At 47.0% G+C, this 27,329-nt stretch overlaps 1 protein-coding gene across 5 annotated transcripts in view; it reads right to left on the bottom strand.

The window, feature by feature from the left end:
• LOC147016550 (tubulin polymerization-promoting protein family member 3-like) overlaps window positions 1-27,329 on the bottom strand; it is a 47,292-nt gene that overhangs the window by 9,220 nt on the left and 10,743 nt on the right. For 3 of the 5 annotated variants that reach the window (XM_085845294.1, XM_085845295.1, XM_085845296.1), the window contains exons 3-4: window positions 16,625-16,778; window positions 14,698-14,815 (exon numbers count right to left, since the gene is read on the bottom strand). In XM_085845294.1, coding sequence (XP_085701420.1) covers window positions 14,698-14,815; window positions 16,625-16,778 — 272 coding nt within the window. The remainder of the gene's footprint in view (window positions 1-14,697; window positions 14,816-16,624; window positions 16,779-27,329) is intronic. The other 2 variants (XM_085845297.1, XM_085845299.1) reach the window with 1 other exon arrangement.

The following is a 27,329-nucleotide window of genomic DNA, read 5'->3' as shown; positions in this document are numbered from 1 at the left end:
GCTTTTCACACGAATCGCGGAAGTGGCCGCCATAAACGGAGGACGGACGAATGCACAGACAGACACCACAGTTCACAACATGTAATAGATGATGGCTTCCCTTCCAAGGAACTTTAACACAGAAACACTCATCAAGCCTGTGCAATGGTTGCCAACCTATGACAGTTTGTCAGTGCTCTATCCTTTCTATATGTTGAGTGTTAAGCAAGGAAATAATACACAATACTCATCATATTTAACGTCTTTGATAAAAATAATGACTTGGCAAGGGTTTAAACCGCCACGACCTAAAGCAGACACTCACACTCTAAGAAATTACATCATCAAGTGTTAAATTTAAGTTTATTTTCGACCTTTGGAGTTTATTAATTATTAAACGTTATTTTTAGTTCACAATTCTAAATGGAGGTTTTTTTTTTCTTGAATTAAATGATCGCCTTGCACCACAACCTTTGTTCAAAGACTTTCGGTATAGGTTGCTGTTATTAACAACACTGACATGGTTTGTTCAAATTTGTGAGAATCATCATGTCGTATTTTAATGCACTGTTAAACAAACCGATTCCATGCTGTATTGATGCATTAAAAATGCATCTCATTTGGTATCTTGCTCTTCTTCTGGATGAATGTTGACCTTTGGCTGCGTTCACAGCTTTTAAAACGGCGTGGGAAGCGGCTGCCGGAAACGGCAAAGAGACAAACGCATGAACAGACACCCCGGTTCCCAATGGTATAATAGATTTGGTAGGGACTTCAGGATGGAAAGGTTGCATGGCAGGAAAGTCTGGAAAGTAGGGGAAGGCTCATAAATGTGGGTAAAACAGAGGTAATGATGAGTAAGAGAGGTAGAAGAAAGGATGTTGATATTTGGGAGAGGGCAGGCAGGGAGTTAAAGTAGGTCAGGTCAGGTATGGGAGCATGTGCCAGAACAGCGCGTCGCTGCGTCCACTTTCCGCCGGTACTCCAGGGGCCTCCGTCTGGCCATCCCCCAGGCAGATGCCAGGCCCATCCCCATCTCCTTGAGATGATGGTCAACCTGCTGCAACCATGAGGCACGTGGTCGGCCCACTGGCCTCCTCCACTCATGAGACTCCCTCGCTGAGAGAATCTGGTGAGCAGGATCAGCGTCAGGAAAACGAGCCACATGTCCATACAGCCGCAGCTGACGCTCACGGACTATGCAGGTAACAAATCTCATCCGAGTCTCTCTCAGCAACCGCTCGTTGGACACAAAATCCGACCAGCGATAGCCAAGGATTCTCCGAAGAGACCTGGTACCAAAGGAATTAAGTCTCCGTCTCAGATCCTTGGTCAAAGTCCAAGTCTCGCACCCATAGAGCAAGACTGGAAGTACCAAGGACCTGAAGACTCGGACTTTCGTCCTCCCGCACAGGTACCGGCAGCGCCACACCCCATGATCCAGTGAATCCATGACTCCCCAGGCCCGACCCAGACGTCTATTGACCTCCGGCTCACAACCTGCGGAGACATGAATATCACTGCCAAGGTAAGTGAATCTATCCACGACCTCAACATCCTCACCACAAACAGACACAGACAGGACAGCAGCATCCAAGATGTCACCGAAAGCCTGGATCTTTGTTTTGACCCAAGAAATCCGTAATCCCAACGGCTCCGACTCCTCATTCAGCACCTCGAGGGCCCCCAAGAGGATGTCTAAAGTCTCCGCAAAGATGACTGCATCATCTGCAAAATCAAGGTCCGAGATCTTGACATTGCCAAACGATGCACCGCAACTTGATCTCTCCGACATCCTCCCAAAAATCCAGTCCATACAAGTGCTGAAAAGTGTGGGGGCAAGTACACACCCCTGACGAACTCCAGTAACAACTGGAAATAAGTCAGAGATGGTACCACCACACTTCACAGCACTCTCAGTACCAGAGTAGAGTTCAGACATCAGATCGATCAGTTTTGGTGGCACCCCACGAAGACCAAGAATCCTCCAGAGGACATCCCGATTCACTGAATCGAACGCTTTACAGAGATCAACATAGGCTGCAAGCAGCCCCTGCCGAAACTCTCGTCTGCGTTCGGTGAGGACACGAAGTGCAAGGATACGGTCAATCGTTGACCTCTTTGGTGTAAAGCCTGACTGCTCTGGACACTGGTGCTCAAGCAGATGGTGGCGAACCCTATCAAGAATTATCCGAGCAAAGACCTTGCCCGGCACTGAGAGCAGCGTCACCCCTCGGTAGTTGTTGCAGTCTTGGCGATCACCCTTCCCTTTCCAGAGAGGGACAACAAGGCCCCTCTTCCAGTCAGTTGGGATGATGCCTGTGTTCCAGGCAGAGCACAAAACTGCATGCAACGACGCGAGTGCAGCATTTCCACCAGCCTTGAGAAGTTCGGCATGGATGCCACAGATCCCTGGAGCTTTGCCCCATTTCAACTGGTTCACCGCAGCCCGTGTTTCCACAAGCGATGGTGGACCACAGTTGATTCGAGGGTCAGCAACAGGGATTGTAACACCCTTGACGTCCAACTCGACAGCTGGGGGATCAGCCTGGTACAACCGCTCAAAGTAACCGGCCCAGCGGGCCTTCACTTCAGACTCCTCTGTCAAGAGCCTACCACTCTCTGCTCGAACTGCAGTGCTCCGAGGGATGGGCTTGGATGAACGTAATGCGCGAATTCCCCTGTAAGCGGGACGAGAATCACCTGTCCACAGGTGATGCTCTACCCCTCACAGATTCCTCGCACATAGGCCTCCTTGTCCACCCTCAGTGCACGTACAGTTTTACGCCTCAGCTCCCTGAACAGCTCAGCTCTGCCATTCAGCCTGGCCCTGCGACTCTGGTCAATGGTATCCAGTGTCCCTTGAGAGACAAAATTCTTCTTTGCCCTGCGGTGAACTCCAAGGCATCCACCGGCAACATCAAGGACGGTGGTCTTGCAGGTGCTCCACAACTCTTCAGGACCCCCCAAAGCACCCAGACCCCCCAAGTGTCCACTCAGCCTGTTCGCAAACTCCTCAGCTACTCTCTCATCCCTGAGCTTGGCAACATCCAGCCTAGGCTGGGATGGTACCATTCTCCAGGATTTAAGGTGCAGCTTTAGAGTTGCTACAACAAGCCTGTGGTCAGTATTGAGGAACTGAGCACTCCGGTAGACCCTGCAGTTCTGGATCATCCTCCAACGACCGTCAATGAGGACATGGTCAATCTCCTTTGCCACACCGCCAGCGTTGGAATCCCAAGTCCAGCGATGAGCTTGCGGGCGCTGAAACCATGAACCAGCCACCCTAAGTCCATGACTTCTTGCAAAGTCAAGGAACTTAGTGCTATTCTGGTTCATAGTTCCTGACCCATGGGGACCAACACACACCTCATAACCATCCCTATCAGTTCCAGTCGATGCATTGAAATCCCCCAAGACTAGAAGTGTATCTCGTCTGGGGCACTGATCAACCACAGACTCGAGTGTGGCGTAGAATGTGTCCTTCACGGTAAGATCACTCGCCTCAGTCGGAGCATAAATAGAGACCAGGGAAATGACACCTAAGGAGTGACGAATCCTTAATCTCATAATACGCTCGTTGACCGGTGTTACCTCAATTATCATTGGGGTCAGCTTATTGGACACAGCTACAGCAACTCCTTGGGTATGGTAACCATCAGAGCGACCAGACCAATAGTAGGTGTAACCACCCACCATTATCTCGCCGCAATCCGGTCTCCGAACCTCAGAGAGAGCTGCAATCCCGATGTCCAAACGCTTGAGCTCAGATGATAACAGAGACAGGTGATCATCCTCTCTTAGGGATAGGACATTCCAGGCACCCACCCGAAGGGACCGCCTCAGGTTAACCCAAGGAGACCGCCGTCTGGTGGACGACACCTCAGCACCACTCCGACACACTCTCCCGCAATCTGACCCAGGGATGTTACCCCGTGGTTTCCCTCCTATCAAAGATTGGGGGTCCCGAAGGCTTTGCCCCAATCCCATCATCCGGTGAGCTGCCCTGCGAAGGGAAGCTGCACAGGAGGTACTCCCACGGAGTGGGTTTTCAGATTTTTTTGCGTTTTTGCGTTTTGCGGAATGAAGCGTTTTACGGTGGCTGGAGTGCAAATCCTGCCACCAACCTCCTAATAAGAAGTAACCCAACTGCAGGAGGACGTCCGCAGACACAGTTGGGCACTAGATATGGATGGCCGTTGGCTCACAAGGAGCTCCTCCGCCCTTTGACAGGTTTTGTTTTTAATCCTGCTGGGTGTCCATATCCAAACACCCTCCTCACCAGAAAACCTGGTGGGGGAGACGGTTTAGTCGCCGACAACCCGACCATGGAACAGGTTAGTACAGGTTTACATGGTACCTGTAGCAGGTCACAGATCGAACCTGACCTGACATTGACAGGTGAGGACATTGACAAAGTAGGTGAGGACATTCAAATACATTACCTGCATTCTACTTTAGGAGGAGGGTAAGGTTAGTATTGGGGGAAAGGGAGAGAGAGCAAAAGAAAAGGAGAGAGAGCAAAAGAAAAGGAGAGAGAGCAAAAGAAAAGGAGAGAGAGCAAAAGAAAAGGAGAGAGAGCAAAAGAAAAGGAGAGAGAGAGAGAGCAAGAGAGAAAGAGAATAGGGTAGAGTAATGGAGAAGTGCTTCTGTGGTAATACATGATCAAATGATTCAGTTTAGGCTGAGAGTAATGATTCATAAAATGGTAATTGACAATTTTATCTCCCATATAGAGAGGACACTTGGGCCATGGGAACGGAAGAGGAAAGATTAGTGCAGAGGAATGAGATGTGGATGCTGAGTCGGTTGATGGGGATTGGAACAGGAAGCCGCCATTCACCCAATGATGGCTGCGGTGCTCTAAACCCAGGAACCAATCATCACCCATCCACAGACAAGCTGTTTTCAAGTCCTGCTAATATCCCTGTACCCCCCATCTATAATTCATCGATATACCTATCCAATTACAATTTAAACCCATCTACTCTTTCCGCTGCTACTACCTTTCCAGGGAGACCATTCCATGCATTACTTACTCTCAGAGTGAAAAACACCAGCCTTGTTACTGTCCTAACTGTCCTTTTTACTTTCAGGCTATGGCCCCTGGTGTTTAGGCTATGGCCAGTTTCAGGCCATGAAGGGTTTTTTTTTTACCTCCACCACCAAAGGTGAAGGAGGTTATGTTTTCACCCCTTTCTGTGTTTGTTTGTTTGTTTGTTTGTTTGTTTGTTTGTGTGCAGGATATCTCCTGCATATATAGAATCCTGTGATATATAGAATTTTTTCAGTGATTCTTCACCATTGAGAGATAGGGCTAAAAACGATATATAGCATGATATTTAAAAAATGTATTGGGCCCGATATGTTCTCATGGATCAGGCATTGCATGGCGGAGGTATGCGCTCTTCCGAGTACCCTTCTAGTTAAATTAATGTAATCATTTTATCATAAAAGCTTTATTTTTTCAACAGATCTCTCATCTCATCAAGGAGCTAAATGACAAAGGGCAGCAGATTCACAGATGGACAGAGGATCAAAGGTAGCAGGGAAACAAATAATGGCAGAGAAAAAAGCCATGAGATGGGAGGGGCGGAGAGGCGAGTGGGGATCATCAAGGGTAGAAGAGAATAGGGATGGCTTTGGGAGAAAGCATAAGGTGTTCATGGGCAACATACTGAAGAACAGTCAACAGTGAGGGGAATAAGACAACCATACATCGGGAGAAGTAGAAATGGAGAGGGTAACCAGTTGTGGGATTCTGGAAGAATGTATGCAACCTGGGTGGCCTGTAGGAGGATGGAGAGACAAGAGGATGGGAGGAGCGAGGCCAGAAGTGAGATGATAAATAACTGATAGTTTTCCAATATGTCTGTAGTGGGTGAAAAGTAGACCTTGAGAGTCTGCTTCCTGCACAGATATGCAAGTAATATGGACAACCTTGGACTCGATCGTCTCCAAGGGAGCAAGATGACAAGCAGACAAAGTGGGGACTTACACACACTTTATCATACTCTGGATGAAGGCCTCGTACATTGTCATGAGATCTGAGCCACTCAAAATTGGCATGGCTCTGTTGAAAATACCCAGGCACCAGCCTGCCTTAAAAGTTAGTTTGGTAACCTAATCCAGCCAAGACAGGTTGTTCCAGATTGTGAGGCCTCTGAGCTCCAGGGACTTCTTCGAGGATTTGGCAAGATAAGTAGAGTGTAGGGCTTGACAGCTGATCCTTGCAGAGGACCAGATTTGGATGGTGATTTCACTGTGTTGAAAGAGTTGTTCCAGGTCGCTGACCAATTTGACTTGTGTTTTTTTTTTCAGATGTGCAGAGATAGATGCTACAGCAGCTTGTTTATCATAAGTATGGTGTAGTGTTCTGCACAGGGAAAGGTAATCTACAAAATTGCATAAAGGATTATCCGGGGAAGTGGAAAGGTCACTGCTACAGACCAAGTCTAACAAGGTTTGTCCAAAAACGCTACCTTCCTAAAAGGACACCAACCTCAAAACGTTCATCTCGAGGAAGAATAGCATGAAAAACATCGTGCTTGCAGAGAAAATCCACGCGAAGGAGATTACGCTCACTGAAAGCTTTTTGAGAAGTATACAAGGAGAGGGGTCACATGAATACCATAAACAAGCAGCTTGGAAACTAAGGCAAGCTCGAGATATGGCTCCATCTCTCATTTGTGATTTAAAACATCCATCCATTGATAAATTAAAAGCAACATGTCCTGGTAGACCAGCCAAGATGGAAGCCACACGAATGATCAGAGATTAGAGAGTTGGACTGGCAGAATGGCCTAGAGGTACGCACATTCACCTCTCAGCTGTCGAGCCTGGGTTCGATCTCGGCTAAGGAAGAATCTCCTGGTGTTTCACAAGCAGGGAGATTCACCAATGTATGTACTGTCCCTCAGATGGACATTAAATGAGAATAAAATCGGCCGACATTGGTTGCTGGACGTTAAAGATCCCACAGTGTCCTTCACGAAGAGCCAGTGAGTTGTTGCCGGCACCCTGAACAAATTCCAAATTTTTGCCCTAACCTACATCAGCGGCACAACCATGCCCTCAGCACCAGCGGCACAACCATGCCCTCAGCCAATAATGCTACCTCACAGCCTTGTGCTGCACACAAAAGAAGAAGGAGAGTTGGAGAAAAGAGAATACCTTCTGGTTTGCATCTTCCCATAATGTTGGGGAAAAGGCTGACAGAGGTCTCTGGTTGTGTGGGTAAGACTTGTAAACAGTCTTGCAAGTAGAGGTGATGCATGCAATTTTCCAACATAAAAGCAGGGGACCATCTGAAAAGGACCCTGGAGAAGAGTGAAAAAAGAGGAGAGGACAGTGCCAAAGCATAGTTCATGAGGAGTAGTATCAATGCCTTCAGAACCAGTTGAAGAGAAGGTGTCAAATATTTACGAGGAAATGCTCAACCTTAGCTGGAGAGAAATCACCACGCAGCAGAGAGCATAAGGGACAAGGTGGGAGCTCAGGAGGGATTGAGGACTTTGGCTACGACAATAAAGATAGTATTGGGGGAAATTTTTCATTTCATGTCAGGTCTGAAATTTCATGTCAGGTCAAGTTCGATCTGTGACCTGCTACAGGTACCATGTAAACCTGTACTAACCTGTTCCATGGTCGGGTTGTCAGCGACTAAACCGTCTCCCCCACCAGGTTTTCTGGTGAGGAGGGTGTTTGGATATGGACACCCAGCAGGATTAAAAACAAAACCTGTCAAAGGGCGGAGGAGCTCCTTGTGAGCCAACGGCCATCCATATCTAGTGCCCAACTGTGTCTGCGGACATCCTCCTGCAGTTGGGTTACTTCTTATTAGGAGGTTGGTGGCAGGATTTGCACTCCGGCCACCGTAAAACCCTTCATTCCGCAAAACGCAAAAACGCAAAAAAATCTGAAAACCCACTCCGTGGGAGTACCTCCTGTGCAGCTTCCCTTCGCAGGGCAGCTCACCAAATGACGGGATTGGGGCAAAGCCTTCGGGACCCCCAATCTTTGATGATAGGAGGGAAACGACGGGGTAACATCCCTGGGTCAGATTGCGGGAGAGTGTGTCGGAGTGGTGCTGAGGTGTCGTCCACCAGATGGCGGTCTCCTTGGGTTAACCTGAGGCGGTCCCTTCGGGTGGGTGCCTGGAATGTCCTATCCCTAAGAGAGGATGATCACCTGTCTCTGTTATCATCTGAGCTCAAGCGTTTGGACATCGGGATTGCAGCTCTCTCTGAGGTTCGGAGACCGGATTGCGGCGAGATAATGGTGGGTGGTTACACCTACTATTGGTCTGGCCGCTCTGATGGTTACCATACCCAAGGAGTTGCTGTAGCTGTGTCCAATAAGCTGACCCCAATGATAATTGAGTTAACACCGGTCAATGAGCGTATTATGAGATTAAGGATTCGTCACTCCTTAGGTGTCATTTCCCTGGTCTCTGTTTATGCTCCGACTGAGGCGAGTGATCTCACCGTGAAGGATGCATTCTACGCCACACTCGAGTCTGTGGTTGATCAGTGCCCCAGACGAGATACACTTCTAGTCTTGGGGGATTTCAATGCATCGACTGGAAGTGATAGGGATGGTTATGAGGTGTGTGTTGGTCCCCATGGGTCAGGAACTATGAACCAGAATAGCACTAAGTTCCTTGACTTTGCAAGAAGTCATGGACTTAGGGTGGCTGGTTCATGGTTTCAGCGCCCACAAGCTCATCGCTGGACTTGGTATTCCAACGCTGGCGGTGTGGCAAAGGAGATTGACCATGTCCTCATTGACGGTCGTTGGAGGATGATCCAGAACTGCAGGGTCTACCGGAGTGCTCAGTTCCTCAATACTGACCACAGGCTTGTTGTAGCAACTCTAAAGCTGCACCTTAAATCCTGGAGAATGGTACCATCCCAGCCTAGGCTGGATGTTGCCAGGCTCAGGGATGAGAGAGTAGCTGAGGAGTTTGCGAACAGGCTGAGTGGACACTTGGGGGGTCTGGGTGCTTTGGGGGGTCCTAAAGAGTTGTGGAGCGCCTTCAAGACCACCGTCCTTGATGTTGCCGGTGGATGACTTGGAGCTCACCGGAGGGCAAAGAAGAATTTTGTCTCTCAAGGGACACTGGATACCATTGACCAGAGTCGCAGGGCCAGGCTGAATGGCAGAGCTGAGCTGTTCAGGGAGCTGAGGCGTAAAACTGTACGTGCACTGAGGGTGGACAAGGAGGCCTATGTGCGAGGAATCTGTGAGGGGGTAGAGCATCACCTGTGGACAGGTGATTCTCGTCCCGCTTACAGGGGAATTCGCGCATTACGTTCATCCAAGCCCATCCCTCGGAAAAGTACAGTTCGAGCAGAGAGTGGTAGGCTCTTGACAGAGGAGTCTGAAGTGAAGGCCCGCTGGGCCGGTTACTTTGAGCAGTTGTACCAGGCTGATCCTCCAGCTGTCGAGTTGGACGTCAAGGGTGTTACAATCCCTGTTGCTGACCCTCAAATCAACTGTGGTCCACCTTCGCTTGTGGAAACACGGGCTGCGGTGAACCAGTTGAAACGGGGAAAAGCTCTAGGGATCTGTGGCATCCATGCTGAACTTCTCAAGGCTGGTGGAAATGCTGCACTCGTGTCGTTGCATGCAGTTTTGTGCTCTGCCTGGAACACAGGCATCATCCCAACTGACTGGAAGAGGGGCCTTGTTGTCCCTCTCTGGAAAGGGAAGGGTGATCGCCAAGACTGCAACAACGACCGAGGGGTGACGCTGCTCTCAGTGCCAGGCAAGGTCTTTGCTTGGATAATTCTTGATAGGGTTCGCCACCATCTGCTTGAGCACCAGCGTCCAGAGCAGTCAGGCTTTACACCAAAGAGGTCAACGATTGACCGTATCCTTGCACTTCGTGTCCTCACCGAACGCAGATGAGAGTTTCGGCAGGGGCTGCTTGCAGCCTATGTTGATCTCTGTAAAGCGTTCGATTCAGTGAATCGGGATGTCCTCTGGAGGATTCTTGGTCTTCGTGGGGTGCCACCAAAACTGATTGATCTGATGTCTGAACTCTACTCTGGTACTGAGAGTGCTGTGAAGTGTGGTGGTACCATCTCTGACTTATTTCCAGTTGTTACTGGAGTTCGTCAGGGATGTGTACTTGCCCCCACACTTTTCAGCACTTGTATGGACTGAATTTTAGGGAGGATGTCGGAGAGATCAAGTTGCGGTGCATCGTTTGGGAATGTCAAGATCTCGGACCTTGATTTTGCAGATGATGCAGTCATCTTTGCGGAGACTTTAGACATCCTCTTGGGGGCCCTCGAGGTGCTGAATGAGGAGTCGGAGCCGTTGGGATTACGGGTTTCTTGGGTCAAAACTAAGATCCAGGCTTTCGGTGACATCTTGGATGCTGCTGTCCTGTCTGTGTCTGTTTGTAGTGAGGATGTTGAGGTCGTGGAGAGATTCACTAACTTTGGCAGTGATATTCATGTCTCTGCTGGCTGCGAGTCAGAGGTCAATAGACGTCTGGGTCGGGCCTGGGGAGTCATGGATTCACTGGATCATGGGGTGTGGCGCTGCCGGTACCTGTGCGGGAGGACGAAAGTCCGAGTCTTCAGGTCCTTGGTACTTCCAGTCTTGCTCTATGGGTGTTAGACTAGAGACGGAGACTTAATTCCTTTGGTACCAGGTCTCTTCGGAGAATCCTTGGCTAACGCTGGTCGGATTTTGTGTCCAACGAGCGGTTGCTGAGAGAGACTCGGATGAGATTTGTTACCTGCATAGTCCGTGAGCGTCAGTTGCGGCTGTATGGACATGTGGCTCATTTTCCTGACGCTGATCCTGCTCACCAGATTCTCTCAGCGAGGGAGTCTCAAGAGTGGAGGAGGCCAGTGGGCCGACCACGTGCCTCATGGTTGCAGCAGGTTGACCATCATCTCAAGGAGATGGGGATGGGCCTGGCATCTGCCTGGGGGATGGCCAGACGGAGGCCCCTGGAGTACCGGCGGAAAGTGGACGCAGCGACGTGTTGTTCTGGCACATGCTCCCATACCTGACCTGAATAAAGATAGTGCTAATATCATACCTTTTCACCAAGACAGAATTGCATTTCTCTCCAATAATTCACATGATCTTACAACCGCACATGTCCAGGGTGCACGATGATCGAAGCAAAAAAAAACTTAATGGACTCAAATGTTTTTTCGCTTCTAAAATTTTCTTAGGGTCAGAATTTTTCCTATGGAAGGCCAGACAATATATTGAACAAAGGCATTAAAAAAGGAAATTGTTGGGTTCAATTGTGGAATGGAGGAAGTATTGATGAATCGAATGCGAGTGCTCACCAGGCGATTCAGAGGTCTTTATTCTTCGAGAAAATATTTTTCCATGAAGCACCTGACCTTCTGTCCTCATCCCATCAGCACCATCATCGTACTCAATGAGCCCATCGAACTCTTGTGCAAGTGTTTGTGTTCCAAGGCGTCTCTATAATGATATTATTTTATGGCCGTATGGAACTTTCAATTCCCTTACTATAAAGGATGGCATGCCTATAGCAACCTCATTGACATACCCATAATGGACAACACAATGTGTGTCCACAAATTTATTTTTTGTGTCGGTCATCAACAAATTTCTCCCAAAATGTTATAAAATGTTAAATTGTGATTGCATTTATCACGAGAACAGCACTAGGTGGAGCGCATCCCTCTGCCAGACTGAACAGTTTACATTTTGTATCCCACTGGTAGGCCGGATCTGAATTAAAATCGAATTGGCTTGTTCTCGTCACTTAACCAACTCGTCCAAGTTTTATCACAATTCGTCCACAACCTTTTGAGATATCGTGATATAAAATAAACCTTCCAATATCGCAGGTTTGACCATCGCGGGCAACCTATTGTGTTCCAATTCTGTTATAGCGGCATTTCATTTCGGCCAATTGCAGTTTTTGAGCTGAGATGAGTCACGGTCTGTGTTCGCGTGTACAGATGATTACCTCCCATTACGGGCCTTTTCTTGTTTCTCACGCACTGCTAATTGTCGTAATCAGACCTGCATTAGGGAACGAACCTAAAATTAATAATGAACCGTCATCGAAAAGGAAATGACATACGAAGATCCTGTAATACTAGATCTACAAGATGTAGTCGACACACAACAGTTAATTAATGCCACCCTAACATAAAACGATGGACAAAATTAATCGTGCCAAAAGACTGAGAAAGGTTATGACATTGTGCGGAGAAATGGAGTTGTTAGATACGTCAGCAAGAAGTGAAAGTGTGGCATCTGTGAGCCGCGATTAGTGGATCAATGAATTGACTGTGCGTAAAAAAAGAGAGTCAAATATCCGTTCAAGTGTTCCCGTTCTCCAAAGCGCAAAAAGCTTATTCCAGTCCCATGATCATCATTGAATCATGTAGCGCTTCAGGCTTGGATCGAGGACCAAACAGAAAAAAATGACAGAGTAGACTAGTATACTAGAGAACCTATTGTGGATTTACTCGTACTTTAAGTGGAGTGGTGTACGGGAGAAATAATTGCAACGATTACATGAGGCACCCGGGGCCGAAGGCTCCAGTTCAACCATGACTCGTGCAACGAATCAAGGCGAAGGAAGGGATTTATGCTGGAGCAGGCTTCTAACGCTGAAAAGATGGGATAATTTCAGAAGAGGATGCAATCTCATACTATACCTTCCTGTGTTGAGATCTGTACCTTCTTCTTATTAGCTTTGTTTGTTTCCAAGACTTTTACTCACTCTCCTGCAGTAGCCATAAATATACTCCTGCTTGCTGTTCACAAAAGGAATTTAGAGCACTGTGTGTAGAGATAAGGATGTGGTCAGTAATCCACAAGAATGCTATAAGCAGCATTCGGGAGTTACTTTACTTTGAGTTATCTTGCTCGATTCACAGTTGTTGGAAGATATGAGCCAGCTGCTCTCAGCTGGCCCTGGGAAAGGGGAGGACAATTGTGAAAATAGCATTTGTCAAAGATAAAACCGTGCATAAAAGGGAGTGACAACTGCCCTGGCAGAAGCACTCTCCAGGCATCCGCAATTACCAAGTTGGTGTTCCTGGTGTTTGTTGCTCTCCGTGTACACGTATTGGTGGGCAATAAACGGTTTTCTCTCAAGTACATCGACGTCTTCATGCCTTAACTGCAAGGGTGATCGACGATCTGACACCTGTCCAAGCAGTATCGTTTTACCCTCCTATGTGGCAATGCAGCAGGTGACTTTGTCGTGCTCCAGACGTTCATAAATATCTATATTGTTACGGATTTCAGAATCCTGTCTGATGAATGCATCCACACCTCCAGGTTCTCAGACAGTTATTTCCTTAAATGAATGTTCAGATTAGCCCCATCCCCATGTCTAATGGGATTTTAAATGTGTTGCATTGAGAAGGTTAAAGTTAAAGTCTGAAGACGACGATGGTTCACGAGCGGTATTTGACGATGTAGATTGTTTCAGAAGTCAAGGATGAGACAATGTGATAATGTTTGACCAAGTTATAAAAATGATAAACATGATGTGGTACGAGTGACAGGTTATTAGCTGCAAAATGTCGAAAACCCAGTTTCGTTCAACAACTTAAAAAAAATTGACCTTTGCATAACCTTTAAAGGTCACAAAACAATGTTGTGGACATGAAAATAAGGAAACAGGATATGTGCTATAGCTTATTGAAGTTAGTTCGTCGAAGAAGGTCGAAAACGCGGTTCGATTCCCACAACTTTGAAAATTTGACCTTTGTGACCTTTAAAAGGTCAAAGGTCAAGGATTATGACCTTTGGTGCAAAACTTCCTCTGGAACATTCCAGGAACAATATAACGTCATATAGGCTATATGGCATTTCGCACTCATCGGATTATTATCCATACTTTGATGAAATCAGCGTAAAAACAAACTTGAAGGGGCGCCACGGGCAAGGTGTTCGAGATAGAGCAAAATGGTTTCAAGACTTTAGGTGGGGAATGACCTCAAGATTATGCATAAAAAAATATTGTCATCCTAGCTCTCAAAGTTTGGGCGGTCGTACGATTTTGTCAAAATCAAAATTTTGTCGAAATTTTCTAAGTTCGTGACCTTGACACAAAAACGAAAAATCGAGCTCCGTGGGGCTATGCAGGTGCCATTGGGCTAACCAAATATCGAAACCCCTGCCAGATTCGACAAACCCCTCAGAGAAGAAAAAAATTTTTATGTCAAAATTCGCAATTTTCTAAGTTTGTGATCTTGTGACCTTGACCTTGGGACGAAAATGAAAAAAAAAATAAAATAAAAAAAAAATCGAGCTCCGTGGGGCTATGCAGGTGCCATTGGGCTAACCAAATACCGAAACCCCTGTTAGATTCGACAAACCCCCTAGGAGAAGATGCAAATTGAAATCGGCTACCCCATAAAAACACGTTTTTTGGGCATGGCTCCACCCATAATGGGCGCACCACGCCCATTTTCAGGAAAACACAACTAGATCATGATATAAACCTCCCACCAAAATTTTGTCAGGATCGGATCAAAACCCACGGAGCTATGCTCGGGACAGAAAGACAGACAGACATCAATAATGAATATAGTGGTCACTTATTTTTTTCGTGAACCAATAGATCGCCTCTCTTATGGGGCTTTTTTGCTTGACGACAAACATTTACACACATTTCTTTCGCGAGCTCTGATGCCTGCCCTTATTTTTCCTCAGCAACGTTCTTTCGCGAGCTCCGACGCCCACCTTTTTTTGGAGTGCACAGGTAGTCATGGTAACTGTGTGCAAGTGGGGCGGGGTGAGCTTGGGGCGGACTGCGCCCGCTGAGACGGCCCGCAGATAAAAAACGAATTGGAGGTCCGTTCTGAGGAAGAAAGAAAGCCAGGGAGGAAAAAGAGAAGCGAGCAAGAAGCAGGTGTAAGCATGCAAAAGAGGAGAAGAAAGCAAGCGTGTGGTGAGCATGTGGGTGTCTGACCAGCACCAACAATGAGACAATTAGTCCTTCCCAGTGCCTGAGCAAGCGAGCGTGTGGTGCGCGTGTGGGTGTGAGCAGCGCCGACGGCAAGCGAGTCATGGGTCAGTCACCAAGTGAGGCGCAGGTCAGTCACTGACGGGCCGTGTGGGTCACTGGACGTCACCAGTTTCGTGAAGTGTAAGAAGCTGCCTGTGTCGCAGCACCAGGGTCTAAACCCACGACAGACGATCTCGGTGCCCTCCCAGACGTCGAATGGCATTCAAGGCCGTTCGCGAGAGGGTGCACGGCAAGGCTGGGTGCTGGCGACAGACGTGACACGCACGCACACATTTCAGGACGTTTTCACTTCATGGCAAACTACTCTTTGGTGAGCGAGATGACTCTTCTTCCCCCCCCTCCCCCGAATGATCTGTTGGGTACCCTTGTCTGTGTTTAGCTGTAAGTCAACCCCCGATAAGCATCTGCTCTTTGTCTCTCCCCTGGCATTTTGATCGATTGTGCTTTGAAATTTATTCTTTATTTACCTCAGAAAATAAAAATTCTTTCCATTTATTTATTTTATTATTAATAAATTATTTATTGACTTCCAACCTGTCCGTGTTTGTTCTTTCCTTCCATTGGTCTAGCATTGGCTGAACCGAGATAGACTGGGAGGTAATTACCACAGATTTGACCAAAAATAGTCGGCACACACCAGCAGTTAAAATGCTCGGCCGCCCTAATTAAAATCTAATCAAGATAACATTGGTGTTTTGCCGAGGGCGCGCTCCCCGCTCAGGTAACCACGTGACCTCTAGTTAGACGGCATAATTAGAAGGTGGACACTGGAACTCATGGTTAACTGGGTGGCGTTTGTGGTTCTAAAACAACCCACCATTACACAACGTTAATTTGAGCAGTGGCCCCAGGTCCGGCACTACCGAGGACAACCGGGGATTACTGCCCCTCCCCCCCCCCCCCCGAGTGAAAAACTGGTGTCTCGGTGCCCGTGGCCGCAACAATATATATATATATATATATATATATATATATATATATATTACATGTTTATTTCAGAAGTAATGTGTATATTTATGGCTGCCATCGATCTTCCTCGAAGTCGAGGAACCAAACCCCCCTCTTCCCATTGGCCCTTGGTTTTCACAATCATGGTTTTAACTATCGCGGAATTTTCATGGAACCTCACCCCCACGATATTGGAGGGTTTACTGTATATCGTTTTTGGCCCGATCTCACAACGACGAATAATCACTTTAAAAAATTCTGGTATCCAGATCCGAATTCATATCTCCACCAAAATCTAATCAATTTGTCCTTGTCACACACCTAACCTGTCCACCAAATTTTGTCCAAATCTGTCCACAACGTTTTGAACTCTCCTGCTCAGACAAACAGGGTTGAAAACACAACTTCCATCCACCTTAGGTGGTGGACGTAATGATGTACTTGTTTGAAATATGAGGTGCAACAGAGGATTAAACTTATAATTGCTCAACCCCCCCCCCCCCATCCCACAAAAAACAAGGAAGCTGCAGGGATTAAAGCACCTCAGGACAATGGCACAGATTATTCAAAAGGTATCCACAGCATGTTTCTAGCATCTGTAGTTTCAATGTCTACGGTGGATTTTGAGAGATGCGAAGAAAATCTGTAGAAATTGGCATCTATGCAACACCTAGAAAAGCTCCGTTCATGTACCGTAATTCCATGCACGATAGGAGCCTTTCCTGCAACAAGATGCAGCAACTCCTGGAAAGCGTCATCCGTCTTCTGCTCCTTGAATCGCTTCCGAGAGAGCTGGCGCAGGGCTTCAAGGAACTCCTCAAAAGTGATCACGCGTGCACTCTTTTGCCTATGAAGAAATGGAAGAAGGCAATATTTTACACCAATATGTCAGAAAGAATTGAATTTTAAAAAGATATAAGGATATACTGGAGTGGCTATCAATTATCAAGGCTTCCAAAAGCAGTAACATGGAATTGAAAGAAGGAATGATGATGCACCTTCAAGGTTAGTGATTTTGAAACCAGCAAAACTACAAACAACTCAGGGAAACTATGAAGTACGAGCCTCAACATGGCTCTCATACGAGCCTCGATATTGTATACCATTATTTGTTTTTTTAAACCTATACAAAAAGCTGTTTTTCTTGTCAAAGTATGCATTAGTCCTTCAGTTGGTACAGACTGCATTTTGGTTGGGTAGGAAGGGTTCATGTGATGGTCAAGCATGGCAAATCCATCATTCATTGTCACAAGTAGCTTAAACGAAGAATTGTGAATTTGGCTCGGGTGCCGGCAATAACTTGCCGACTATTAATTGAAATACACTGTGGGATCTTTAACATTCACCCACTAATGCTAGGAGACAAGTCCCCAACTTAACATCAATACAAGGGATGGAGAACTTTGTGTCCACGAACAACCAGTGCTGACAGACAGCACAGGTCCTCCAGCTTAACATTCTTTAGATGGAGGGCAATGCATTGTTGCCCTGTGTGAGAAACGCCAGGATGGCAATTTTATAGTTGGGCCGAGGTTCAAACCCAGGCGAGCAAAGTTCCAAGACGATCGCACATTGTCGGATCATTGAAAGAAAACATAAAAGAGAAACAGGTCCGAATATTTGGTTTATATCCAGTCAATGCTACATATTATCAAGATGGGAATTGTTATGGTTTAAGTGAGCATGAAACTTGGTGTAAAATTGAAAAATTGAGAACTGTATTGGCAAAAGAGCACTGTGAATAATAATAATACTTTCATATCCTGAGATACTTCAGCAAATTGCTTGGGTAATGGTCGAGATGCATTCAGCGGAAATGTAGTTTTAGCCCAAATTAAAAACTTAATCAATGAAAGAAAACAAAGCCTTGGTGTTGGAGGAGTTGTTTTCAATCAAGGTACGGATTAGCTTGTTTAAACAAGTGAATTGATGTGATGGACTACAGTTGTAATGGACCAAGTACGGTGGTTAGCAAGTGATTGAGATCTATTGGATTTTCTAATTTGCGACGTTATTTGAGAGATTGCAAATCAGCAGTAACCTAGAGAGAGCGCTTGCTCGTATTAGCGCATCGAGTGTTAAGTGGTTTGAATTGATTAAAGGTATTTCAAAGTGCCTGATAATAAATTGAGGCCAATTCTTCAGGATCATGAGGCAGGTGATAAAACAGAATCAAAGCAGACTAGTATTTTTGCCAAAGTGAGAAATAATAATGGAATCAATGCTACGGTGCATCCTCGGCTGCAATCTCATGAAACCAGAGCTATGGTGTTTGTGTGAATGTGGCTTACAAGGCCTGGAATAGCATAATACACAGATTCTCCCAGGCAAGTCAACCCCACCTAATCGTTGGCATAAGCTGTTTTCACAGATGGGGTTCTTGCTGTGGGTGGGTGACTGGCACCCTGACAAATTATCTGGTCTTCCCGCTGCCTTGCAGACTCGGCTTTTAGCGAAAGGCTAAGGCTAAGGGTGAGGTTCCTGAAAGAAACCTCTGGAACAGCACCTGCCCAATAAGATATGTAGCAGGACCCACCAGTGTGTGGATATGTCATGCTGCCCGTCTCAACGGTGCTCCAGCTATGGGTGGAATAGCAACCAAGACCCACAATGGCAGGCCATGTGGATGGGGACCGTGATGTCCTTCAACGGCTATGATGGTGGACGTATAGTGCAGCTTTTCACACTAATCAGTCATCTTAACCATATCCTGGTATTACTGGTATTCCACTGGTATTTAGTGTGTGGAGCTGAGAGAGTGCTGCTGGTTAGGTGCGCATACCTCCAGCACTTAAATAAATATTCTTATGTGCAGGAATCAGTTAGGTGAGGTAAAAAAATTATGTATGTATCTTTGTATGTATGTATGTATATGTCCTGTGGCAAATGATGAGCTGTGACGGTGACTGATGCAGGCTGGCATTGGAAGTCATTAGCAGCAAACCGGCACACAGGCGGTCTGGGACTTTTGGTCGCTCTCGTCATGAATGGGTGGAATCACAGTTCATCAGCATCCTAGGTGTTGGGGCAGGCCTTCTTCGGATCCGCACCACTCCCCACAATCGGGGGAACATGCAAAAAAAGGTGTCTGAAACATCACCCACCCACCTCATCCGGTCAGACAACTGCATATGACAGGACAGCCCTATATGCGGTCGATCCAAGCATAAAACAATCTATTCTCAGCCACTAACGATTGGCTGTTGGAACGTTAGAACGCCACTTGATAGATAAGTTACCTCTCGCCTTGAGCGAATAACTGCGCTAATAACTAGAGTGCTTGGCAAATACAATATTGACATCACAGCACTAAGTGAGACACGTCTCAGTGACGAAGGCCAGCTGACAGAGATGGGGTCAGGGTACACTGTATTCTGGAAGGGACAAGATGCTGGTTCATGAAGAGAAGCAGGTGTTGGCTTTGCCATCAAGACCAGTTTGGCGAGACAGCTCGACACTTTTCCAAAGGGAGTCTCCGAAAGGATCATGACTCTTTGCATCCCCATAAAAGCAGGAAATATTACCCTCATCAGTGTGTATGCTCTGACAATGACAAATGGATGAGGCTAAGGATAATTTTGATGATGAACTAAACAACGTTATTGTAGAAGTACCAAGAACAGACAAGCTAGACATATTGGGAGATTTATTGCGAGGATTGGCCAATACCACAACATATAGCCAGGCAAGATCGGAAAAACAGTACAGGAGGCAAGACCAGTAATGGATTATACCTGCTGCCACTTTGTGCATTCAACCAGCTCATCATTACAAACAGTCTTTCAACAATTGACAAAGATTAAAACCACCTGGCAACATCCAAGATCTGGATACTGGCATACGATTGACCGTGTCATTACTCACCAGAGAGATCTCGGTGACATCACCATAACATATGCAATGCGAGGGGCCGAGTGCAACAACAACCATCGACTCCTTTGCTCAAGGATGAGGATCCACTGGAGACCCAAAAGGAGTCGTGGAGTGCAGACAACTACATGAGTGAAATGGCTTGACATGTCAGTTGCAAAACGATACAACTAAAGATGCATTAAATGAAGTACGAACATGCAACTTCCAGTCTTCAGAAATCTCTGCAAAAACTCTCGGTGCCAAAGAGAAATTGTCAGTCTTCAAGGAATCTGCCTACACTGTGGCCTATGTAACTGTAGGCACTTCGAAAGCCAAAAAACAAGACTGGTTTGACGATAGCAATCAAGAAATCGTCCAACTGTTGAATGAGAAAAACAAAGCATTTCACAAACACCTAAGTGATTTGTCATCACTTGCAAACAAAGAAACAAACAAAGATTCAACAATATTCGCAAACGGCTCCAACCAAAACTCCGCAATCTTAAGGACCAGTGGTGGAATAGAAAAGCAGAAGAAATACAAAGATATGCAGACATGAAAGAACAAAAATTTCTATGATGCCCTTCGACAAATTTATGGATCACACAGTATTGGTCTTGCACCATTACGATCAAGCGACGGCACAGCTTTACTGACTGATAAAGTGGCAGGAACATTTCAAACGAATTGCTCAACAGACCTTCAACAGTTGATGATCAGGTGATCACCGACATAGAACAACACCCAGTAGACTGGTCACTAGAAAACCCACCAAGCATCGATGAAGTGAAAAAAGCCTGCAGCCAATGCAACAGGTGCAGATGGCCTGTCGGCTGAAGTCTACTAGTGGTAACCAGGAATTCACCAATGGATTGTTACATGTCTACCGGTTGATATGGACTGAGGGCCAAGTGCCACAGGATTTCAGAGATGCTACTGTAGTCCCTATATACAAGAGAAAAAGGAGAAAAAAGCCCAGGGTGGAAACTATTGTGGCATTTCCCTTTTGTCCACAGCTGGCAAGATACTTGTTCGGGTCTTGCTTAATCGACTCACTCAAGAGATTGCCTGTTGGGTGGTTTCAGGAACACAGTGTGGGTTTCGTGGTGGTCGTGCAACAATAAATATGATCTTTGTAGCCCGAAAAGCCCAAGAGAAATGTAGGGAGCAGCACAGGAACCTGTATGCCATGTTCTTCAACCTCACCGAAGCCTTTGACACAGTAAACAGGGAAGCACTCTGGAGGATTCTCGGGAAGTGCGGCTGTCAACTGTACTTCATAAGAATTATCCGCATCTTTCGTAGTGATATGCAAGCCACTGTGTGCAATAATGGAGACACATCCAAACCATTCACGGTGGGAAATGGTGTGGAGCAAGGCGATGTGCTTGCACCCACACTGTTCAGCATCTTCTTTGCAGCTGTTTTAGCCGACTCCACAAAGGAACTTACAGACGGAATCTGCATTCAGTACAGAACCAGCGGCTGGCTGATTAATCTGCGAAGGTTCAATGCACCTACCAAGGACAGCTCAGAGATACTTCTGGAAATCATGTTCGCAGATGACTGTGCCTTCTTGGCACATTCAGCCGAGAGCCTGCAAAACATCTGTGAAAAATATGCTGCAGCTGCTACTAAATTTGGACTGACTATCAGCCTTAAGAAAACTAAAGTCATGATGCAAGCAGCACCTGAGCAAACGCCATCAGTCCCAATAATAATGATTAATGGTACAGAACTTTAGCAAGTCAGTCCGTTCACCTACCTTGGTAGTGTTTTCCAAGACGATGTCAACCTAGTTTCAGACATAGCCAACCAATTTACAAAGCCTCAAAAGCCTTTGGTCTGCTGAGTATCAGAGTGTGGAGAGTTAGAGGCACTCAACTTCACACTAAAATCCAAGTGGACTGGGCAGTTATCCTCACCACACTGCCGAAGGGTGGACAACATACTGATGCCACATACAGCAGTTAGAGGCTTTCCATCAGCGGTGTCTGCTCAATCATGCGCATCTCATAGCAGCAGCATGGATGTAACTCTGAAGTGCTGGAGCGAGACATGTTGCCCAGAAGAGGCAATGCTGATGAATGCACAGCTATGCTGAATTGGTCATGTTGTTCGTATGCCAGACAATCATCTGCCAAAGTGAATGTTATATGGACAGATCAAAAACAGCAAACGACACCAAGGTGGTCAAAAGCACAGATTCAAGAATGTGATTAAAGAACATCTGAAAGCGACCAACATCGACCACCTTCTTGGGAAGATATCGCCCGTGATAGAGCAAAATGGAGAGCAACAGTACAAAGTGGTGTGAGAACAGCTGAAACCAATCATGTAAATAAACTGAAGAAGAAGCGTGTTCAAAGGAAGGAGCCAGTTCAAATAGTAACAAATGAAACAGATGCCACATGGACCTGCCAGGTGTGCCAAAGAATGTGTAGATCAAGGACAGGGCTTCACTCGCATGAACATATGCACAGAGGCCAACACCTCACCTAAATATTTTGATGGTCATGGATGACACTGATGAGGACAACCATCATAATCTACTCCAAAATAATTTGACATTAATTGGAGGAAGCTGAAACTTTCAGGGATTAATGAGGGTACCCTGAAGTTATGTATGTGCAAGTTTTGTTTGATTCCATCAAGTTTTGAAGAAAAAAAATTCCACCCACCTTGGCATTTTCTTACCTTGGGGGGGGGGGGAGGGGGAGTGCAATTAAAATTATCCGAGTTATATAACCATGATGAATTATATACACTGATGAGCCAAAACATTATGACCACCTGCCTAATATGCTGTTGGTCCTCCGTGTACCGCCAAAACAGTGCCGACCCGCCGAGGCATGGAATCTACAAGAGCCTTGAAGGTGTCCTGTGGTATCTGGCACCAAAACATTTGCAGCAGATCCTTCAAGTCCTGTAAGTTGTGAGGTGGAGCCGCCGTGGATCGGACTTGTCGGTCCAGCACATCCCATGGATAAAATAAAATATGACCGTTTTTTACAGCCATTTTTCCCTGCTGTGCAGGGGTTTGGCTTTTTCTTGATGCAATGTTTTATGGCCGGATGCCCTTCCTGATGCCAAACCTGGTCGCCTCTTACGCCACACAGGGATATGGTACACCTATTCTAACCGGGGCATACACCGGGACCAGTACACTGGCACTCATTTCGCCGACCTCGGAAGGATGACAGGCTGAGTCAACCCCCTGGTGTTAATTCAGCAGCCAACGGGGCTTGAACTCAGGACCCTGGGATCCCAAGCCGCCACCCTAACCACTAAGCCAACACCAGGCTTTGCACATCCCTTGGATGCTCAATTGGATTGAGATCTGGAGAATTTGGAGGCTAGGGCAACACCGTGAACACTTCATCATGTTCCTCAAACCATTTCCAAACAATGTGTGCAGTGTGGCAGGGCGTATTATCCTGCTGAAAGAGGCCACTGCCATCAGGGAATACCATTGCCATGAAGGGGTGTATCTGGTCTGCAACCATGTTTAGGTAGGTGACACGTGTCAAAATGACGTCCACATGAATGGCCGGACCCAGGATTTCAGAGCAGAACACTGCCCAGAGCATCACACTCCCTCCACCGGCTTGTCGTCTTCCCACAGTGCATCCTGGTGCCATCACTTCCCCAGGTAAACGGCGCACACGTACACAGCCATCAACGTGATGTAAAATAAAACGGGACTCATCGGACCAGGCGACCTTCTTCCACTGCTCCAAGGTACAGTTCCGACGCTCGCGTGACCATTGTAGGCGCTTTCGATGGTAGACAGGAGTCATCATGGGCACTCTGACCAGTCTGCGGCTACGCAGCCCCATACGCAGCAGGGTGCGATGCACTGTGGATTGTGACACATTCCTCCTGTAATCACCATTAAAAATTTCTGTGACTTGTGCCACAGTAGACCTTCTGTCGGTTCGGACCAGACGGGATAGCCTTCGTTGCCCTCGTGCATTGATGAGCCTTGGGCACCCAACACCCTGTCACCGGTTTGTGGTTTGTCCCTCCTCGGAACACTGTCGGTAGGGACTCACCACTGCTGACCGGGAGCACCCCACAAGCCTTGCCGTTTCAGAGATGCTCTGACCCAGTAGTCTGGCCATAACAATTTGGCCCTTGTCAAAGTCGCTCAGGTTTTTACTCCTGCCCATTTCTCCTTCATCCAACACATCAACTTCAAGAACTTACTGTTCACTTGCTGCCTGCTGCACCCCTTGACAGGTGCCATTGTAACAAGATAATCAATGTGATTCACTTCACCTGTCAGTGGTCACAATGTTTTGGCTCATCAGTGTATGTACCTAAAGCATGAGTCACATTTGCTCTACGGCGAGGATACGACGGCCGAACCCCCCCCCCCCCGACTTGACAAACGTGTGGCAGCCACAGAGTTTCTGAGGTGGCCTCAGGGTGGCCCTACGCCGTATGGATATCTTTTACAGGCCGTAGGGGTCTCCGTGGAATTAAAGCGCAGAGTTATAACTTTTTTCATTTCTAGGTTGGCCGTAGCAATTCGACAAGCCGTAGCCATGACGTAGATGTGTTCCACGTCGACCGTACGTAGGGCGTACGGTGGGCTTGCTTTATTCGTGCGTTTTTCGTAGGCTCTTATCAATGAAAAATGAATTTTGCCAATCCCCAAGAAATGACAGTGGCCGCACTATTTCCACGTTCGCCTTAGGGCCCCCCTACGGTCGCCTTGCGGGCACCTTGCGGCTACCTTGTCTGCCTTGAAAATTCTATGGCCGCCGCAGGGACGCCCCAAGGTCACCGTGCGACATCAAATCAAAGACCGTACGGCACCCCCACGTTTTCGGTCTCCACAATTTCTAAATACCCCGTGCGGCTCCCTGAAAAATAAAAACATATGTGACTGCTACATTGTGTGACCGTGGAAATACTGCGGCCGCCCTATAATTGCTCGTGGCCGTAGATGTTTTAGACCCTACGGCCGCCGAGCCAAATGTGACTGAAGCATTAGCAGTATGCACATTTTTGCTTCATGTACATAACCCGGGTTATTTTTATTTTCCCGGAGCAATCAAGACAACGGTTTGTTGCCTATGCACCACCAAAGTAAAGGGACTGGTCGGAAGAACGTGTTGCACGCTTGGAACAAGATCACCGCAGGGTGGTTACTCTGCTAGTATATGTAAAGATTTCAGCAAAAGAAAGTTAAAGTGATAAATGAATGCATAGTTCGTAAAAGGGAATATCTTAAAATAAATACCAGTCACCAGATCGACGAAGTGGGAAAGTGGGATAAAACAAGATTCAGAACTTGAGGTATATTGTAAAGGATTCGGCGGTGGCGGGATTCGCACCCTACTCGACAGCCAAATGTTGAAGATTCGGCGTCACTTAACAGCACCGCCGTCTCCGGAGTTATAACGCCGGCCAGTTCGGCACAGGCCTCGGGTCACATGCCTCGGATCATGATACCAACGTACACCTGGGCCGTACCAGTTGGGGAAATAGCCCCCGGCTACAGACTGGATTTGTCAGAGACCGAGCAAAGTCTGCCAGTCCGTAGCCCGTTTTGGTTTTAAATAAAAATCAAACGAATTGTTCCTCAGCACGGCACAAATAAACTCAATCGCGGAAACTTTCATATGAATCAGCCAGATTTATTGGGGACACATCGGGGAACACGACACAAGCAAAGCATTCACGACAATGTTATAATTAATCTATAACCCGCTCTTAACTAGGGAGCTATGGATTACAAGTTTCGAAGGGAACCCTAGCGAGATAAACCTTAGACAACATGCAGACAAGACACAGAGTACTTGGTGATGCCTCATGGATGAGAGGAAAAGTGTCAAAGGCACGAATGCGGCTCGTGACAAGCCGATGTCGGCGGATTCGAGCACCCAGCTGGAGCATGGAACGTGGCAAAATGGCGCTCGTACTCCTTCTCCCGGCACCGCTTACGCACCAGCATCAGCGCGTTCAGCCCCCGTAAGGTCGACGGCACAAGAGCGAAAGATCCACGGTGTGCTCCAGCTGGCTTTTCACAAGGTCCAGCATACAAATCCAGGCCTGGCCTGCTCACCAGATTAGGCCAAATCGGGGTGTTGGGATCCGCAGGCGGATCGACGGGATTACAAGATGTGTCGAGCCATGCAATGAGTAGGGACAGTCAGAGGCTCTGTCACTGGACTCCGGATGAACCTGTGGATGACCTCCTCAAAAAAGTCGATCGCCGACTCCCCTCATGCAGTTCCTCCTGCCTTCATGGGGCTCACTCTTCTTCCCAAAAGCCAATCGCATAAAACCCTCATGCAGTTCCTCTTACTGCCGATCTCAGACTCCCACTGTCGTCCCTTATACAACAGATCGCGACTCCACACTCAGACAGTTACTCTCTTGCCTTCCCGGCACTCGCTCTCTGGACACTCCCCCGGGGACCCGTGATTGGTCCATTGCTCGAGATTGCAGCTGCCCTCCAATCGGCAGCCGACACCTCTCGCCGACCGACACTCTCAAAGCGCTGGGCGGGGCTAGTTCGGAGAGGGGAAGGAAACATAAGCAAGGCGCCTCTCGGTCCACCGCCACTGTACGAACACTGGACAGCCTGCTACACCTCCCGACACACATGTAACGTCCAATTACCGAACAACCTGACTAAACATGCATGTAAGGGGGAATATGGGCTAATCCTATAATTAATAACACACTAAGGGCAATTTCCGCAACAATATAACCATCCATCCATTGGCACCATCTCTGTGCAGAGCGTTGGTGCTGCCTAAGTAGTCTCCTTGGCTATTGGGCACAATCCTGGATGGATCGCCATTTCAACACAGGACACCAGCAAGCTGGCACTCATTTTGCCGACCTCGGAAGGATGACAGGCAGAGTCAACCCCACCTGCTATTAATTCAACAGATAAGGGGGATTTGAACTCAGGATCCTAGGACCCCAAGCCCATCACCCTAACCATTAAGCAAACACCGGGCATGTATACAACCACGATGTATTACACTGTATAAGTACCTCTTTATATTGCTTTTCGTTCATGGTTGGGACAGAGAATGCATTGCTGCAGTTTAAAAATACCAAATGGAGAAATTTTTTTGAAGGTTTTTTTTTTTTGAAGGAGAAATCTGAATTTCCAAAGCCGTTACAGTAGCAAATAAATACTTTGTGTCTTGGAAAGTAGAAATTAGTTGTTCCTTCTGCCATTTGCACCGTTTGAGAATTGAACTTATCAAGTTTACTCAGCAAAAGCCATGGATGTGCCTCTGTTGCTCACCATGTAGCCCCATTCTGTGATGTTAGCAGAACTATGCAGTAATCTCAATACCAACAGGAATTGAGTGTGGGTTGAGAGTTAATGGTGAGTGACAAAGAGGGCTTGGAGTAAGTTTCGAAAATGTTGTACATTTTCACATGCAAGTGTTCCAACCCTCCCCGTTTGTGACTACCACTTTGCCTTATAGTGGAGGCTTGCATGCTCCATTGACCCGGAGAGATAGAAATTCAGGAACACCGCTTTGCGCTACACCACAGAACGGATTAC

This window comes from Eptatretus burgeri, chromosome 11 (genome assembly GCF_056783735.1).
Source record: "Eptatretus burgeri isolate ZD-2024b chromosome 11, Ebu_testis_v1, whole genome shotgun sequence".
NCBI lineage: Eukaryota > Metazoa > Chordata > Myxini > Myxiniformes > Myxinidae > Eptatretus > Eptatretus burgeri.
The sequence above is the reverse complement of the archived record's forward strand: the minus strand, read 5'-3'. Positions and strand labels throughout refer to the sequence as shown.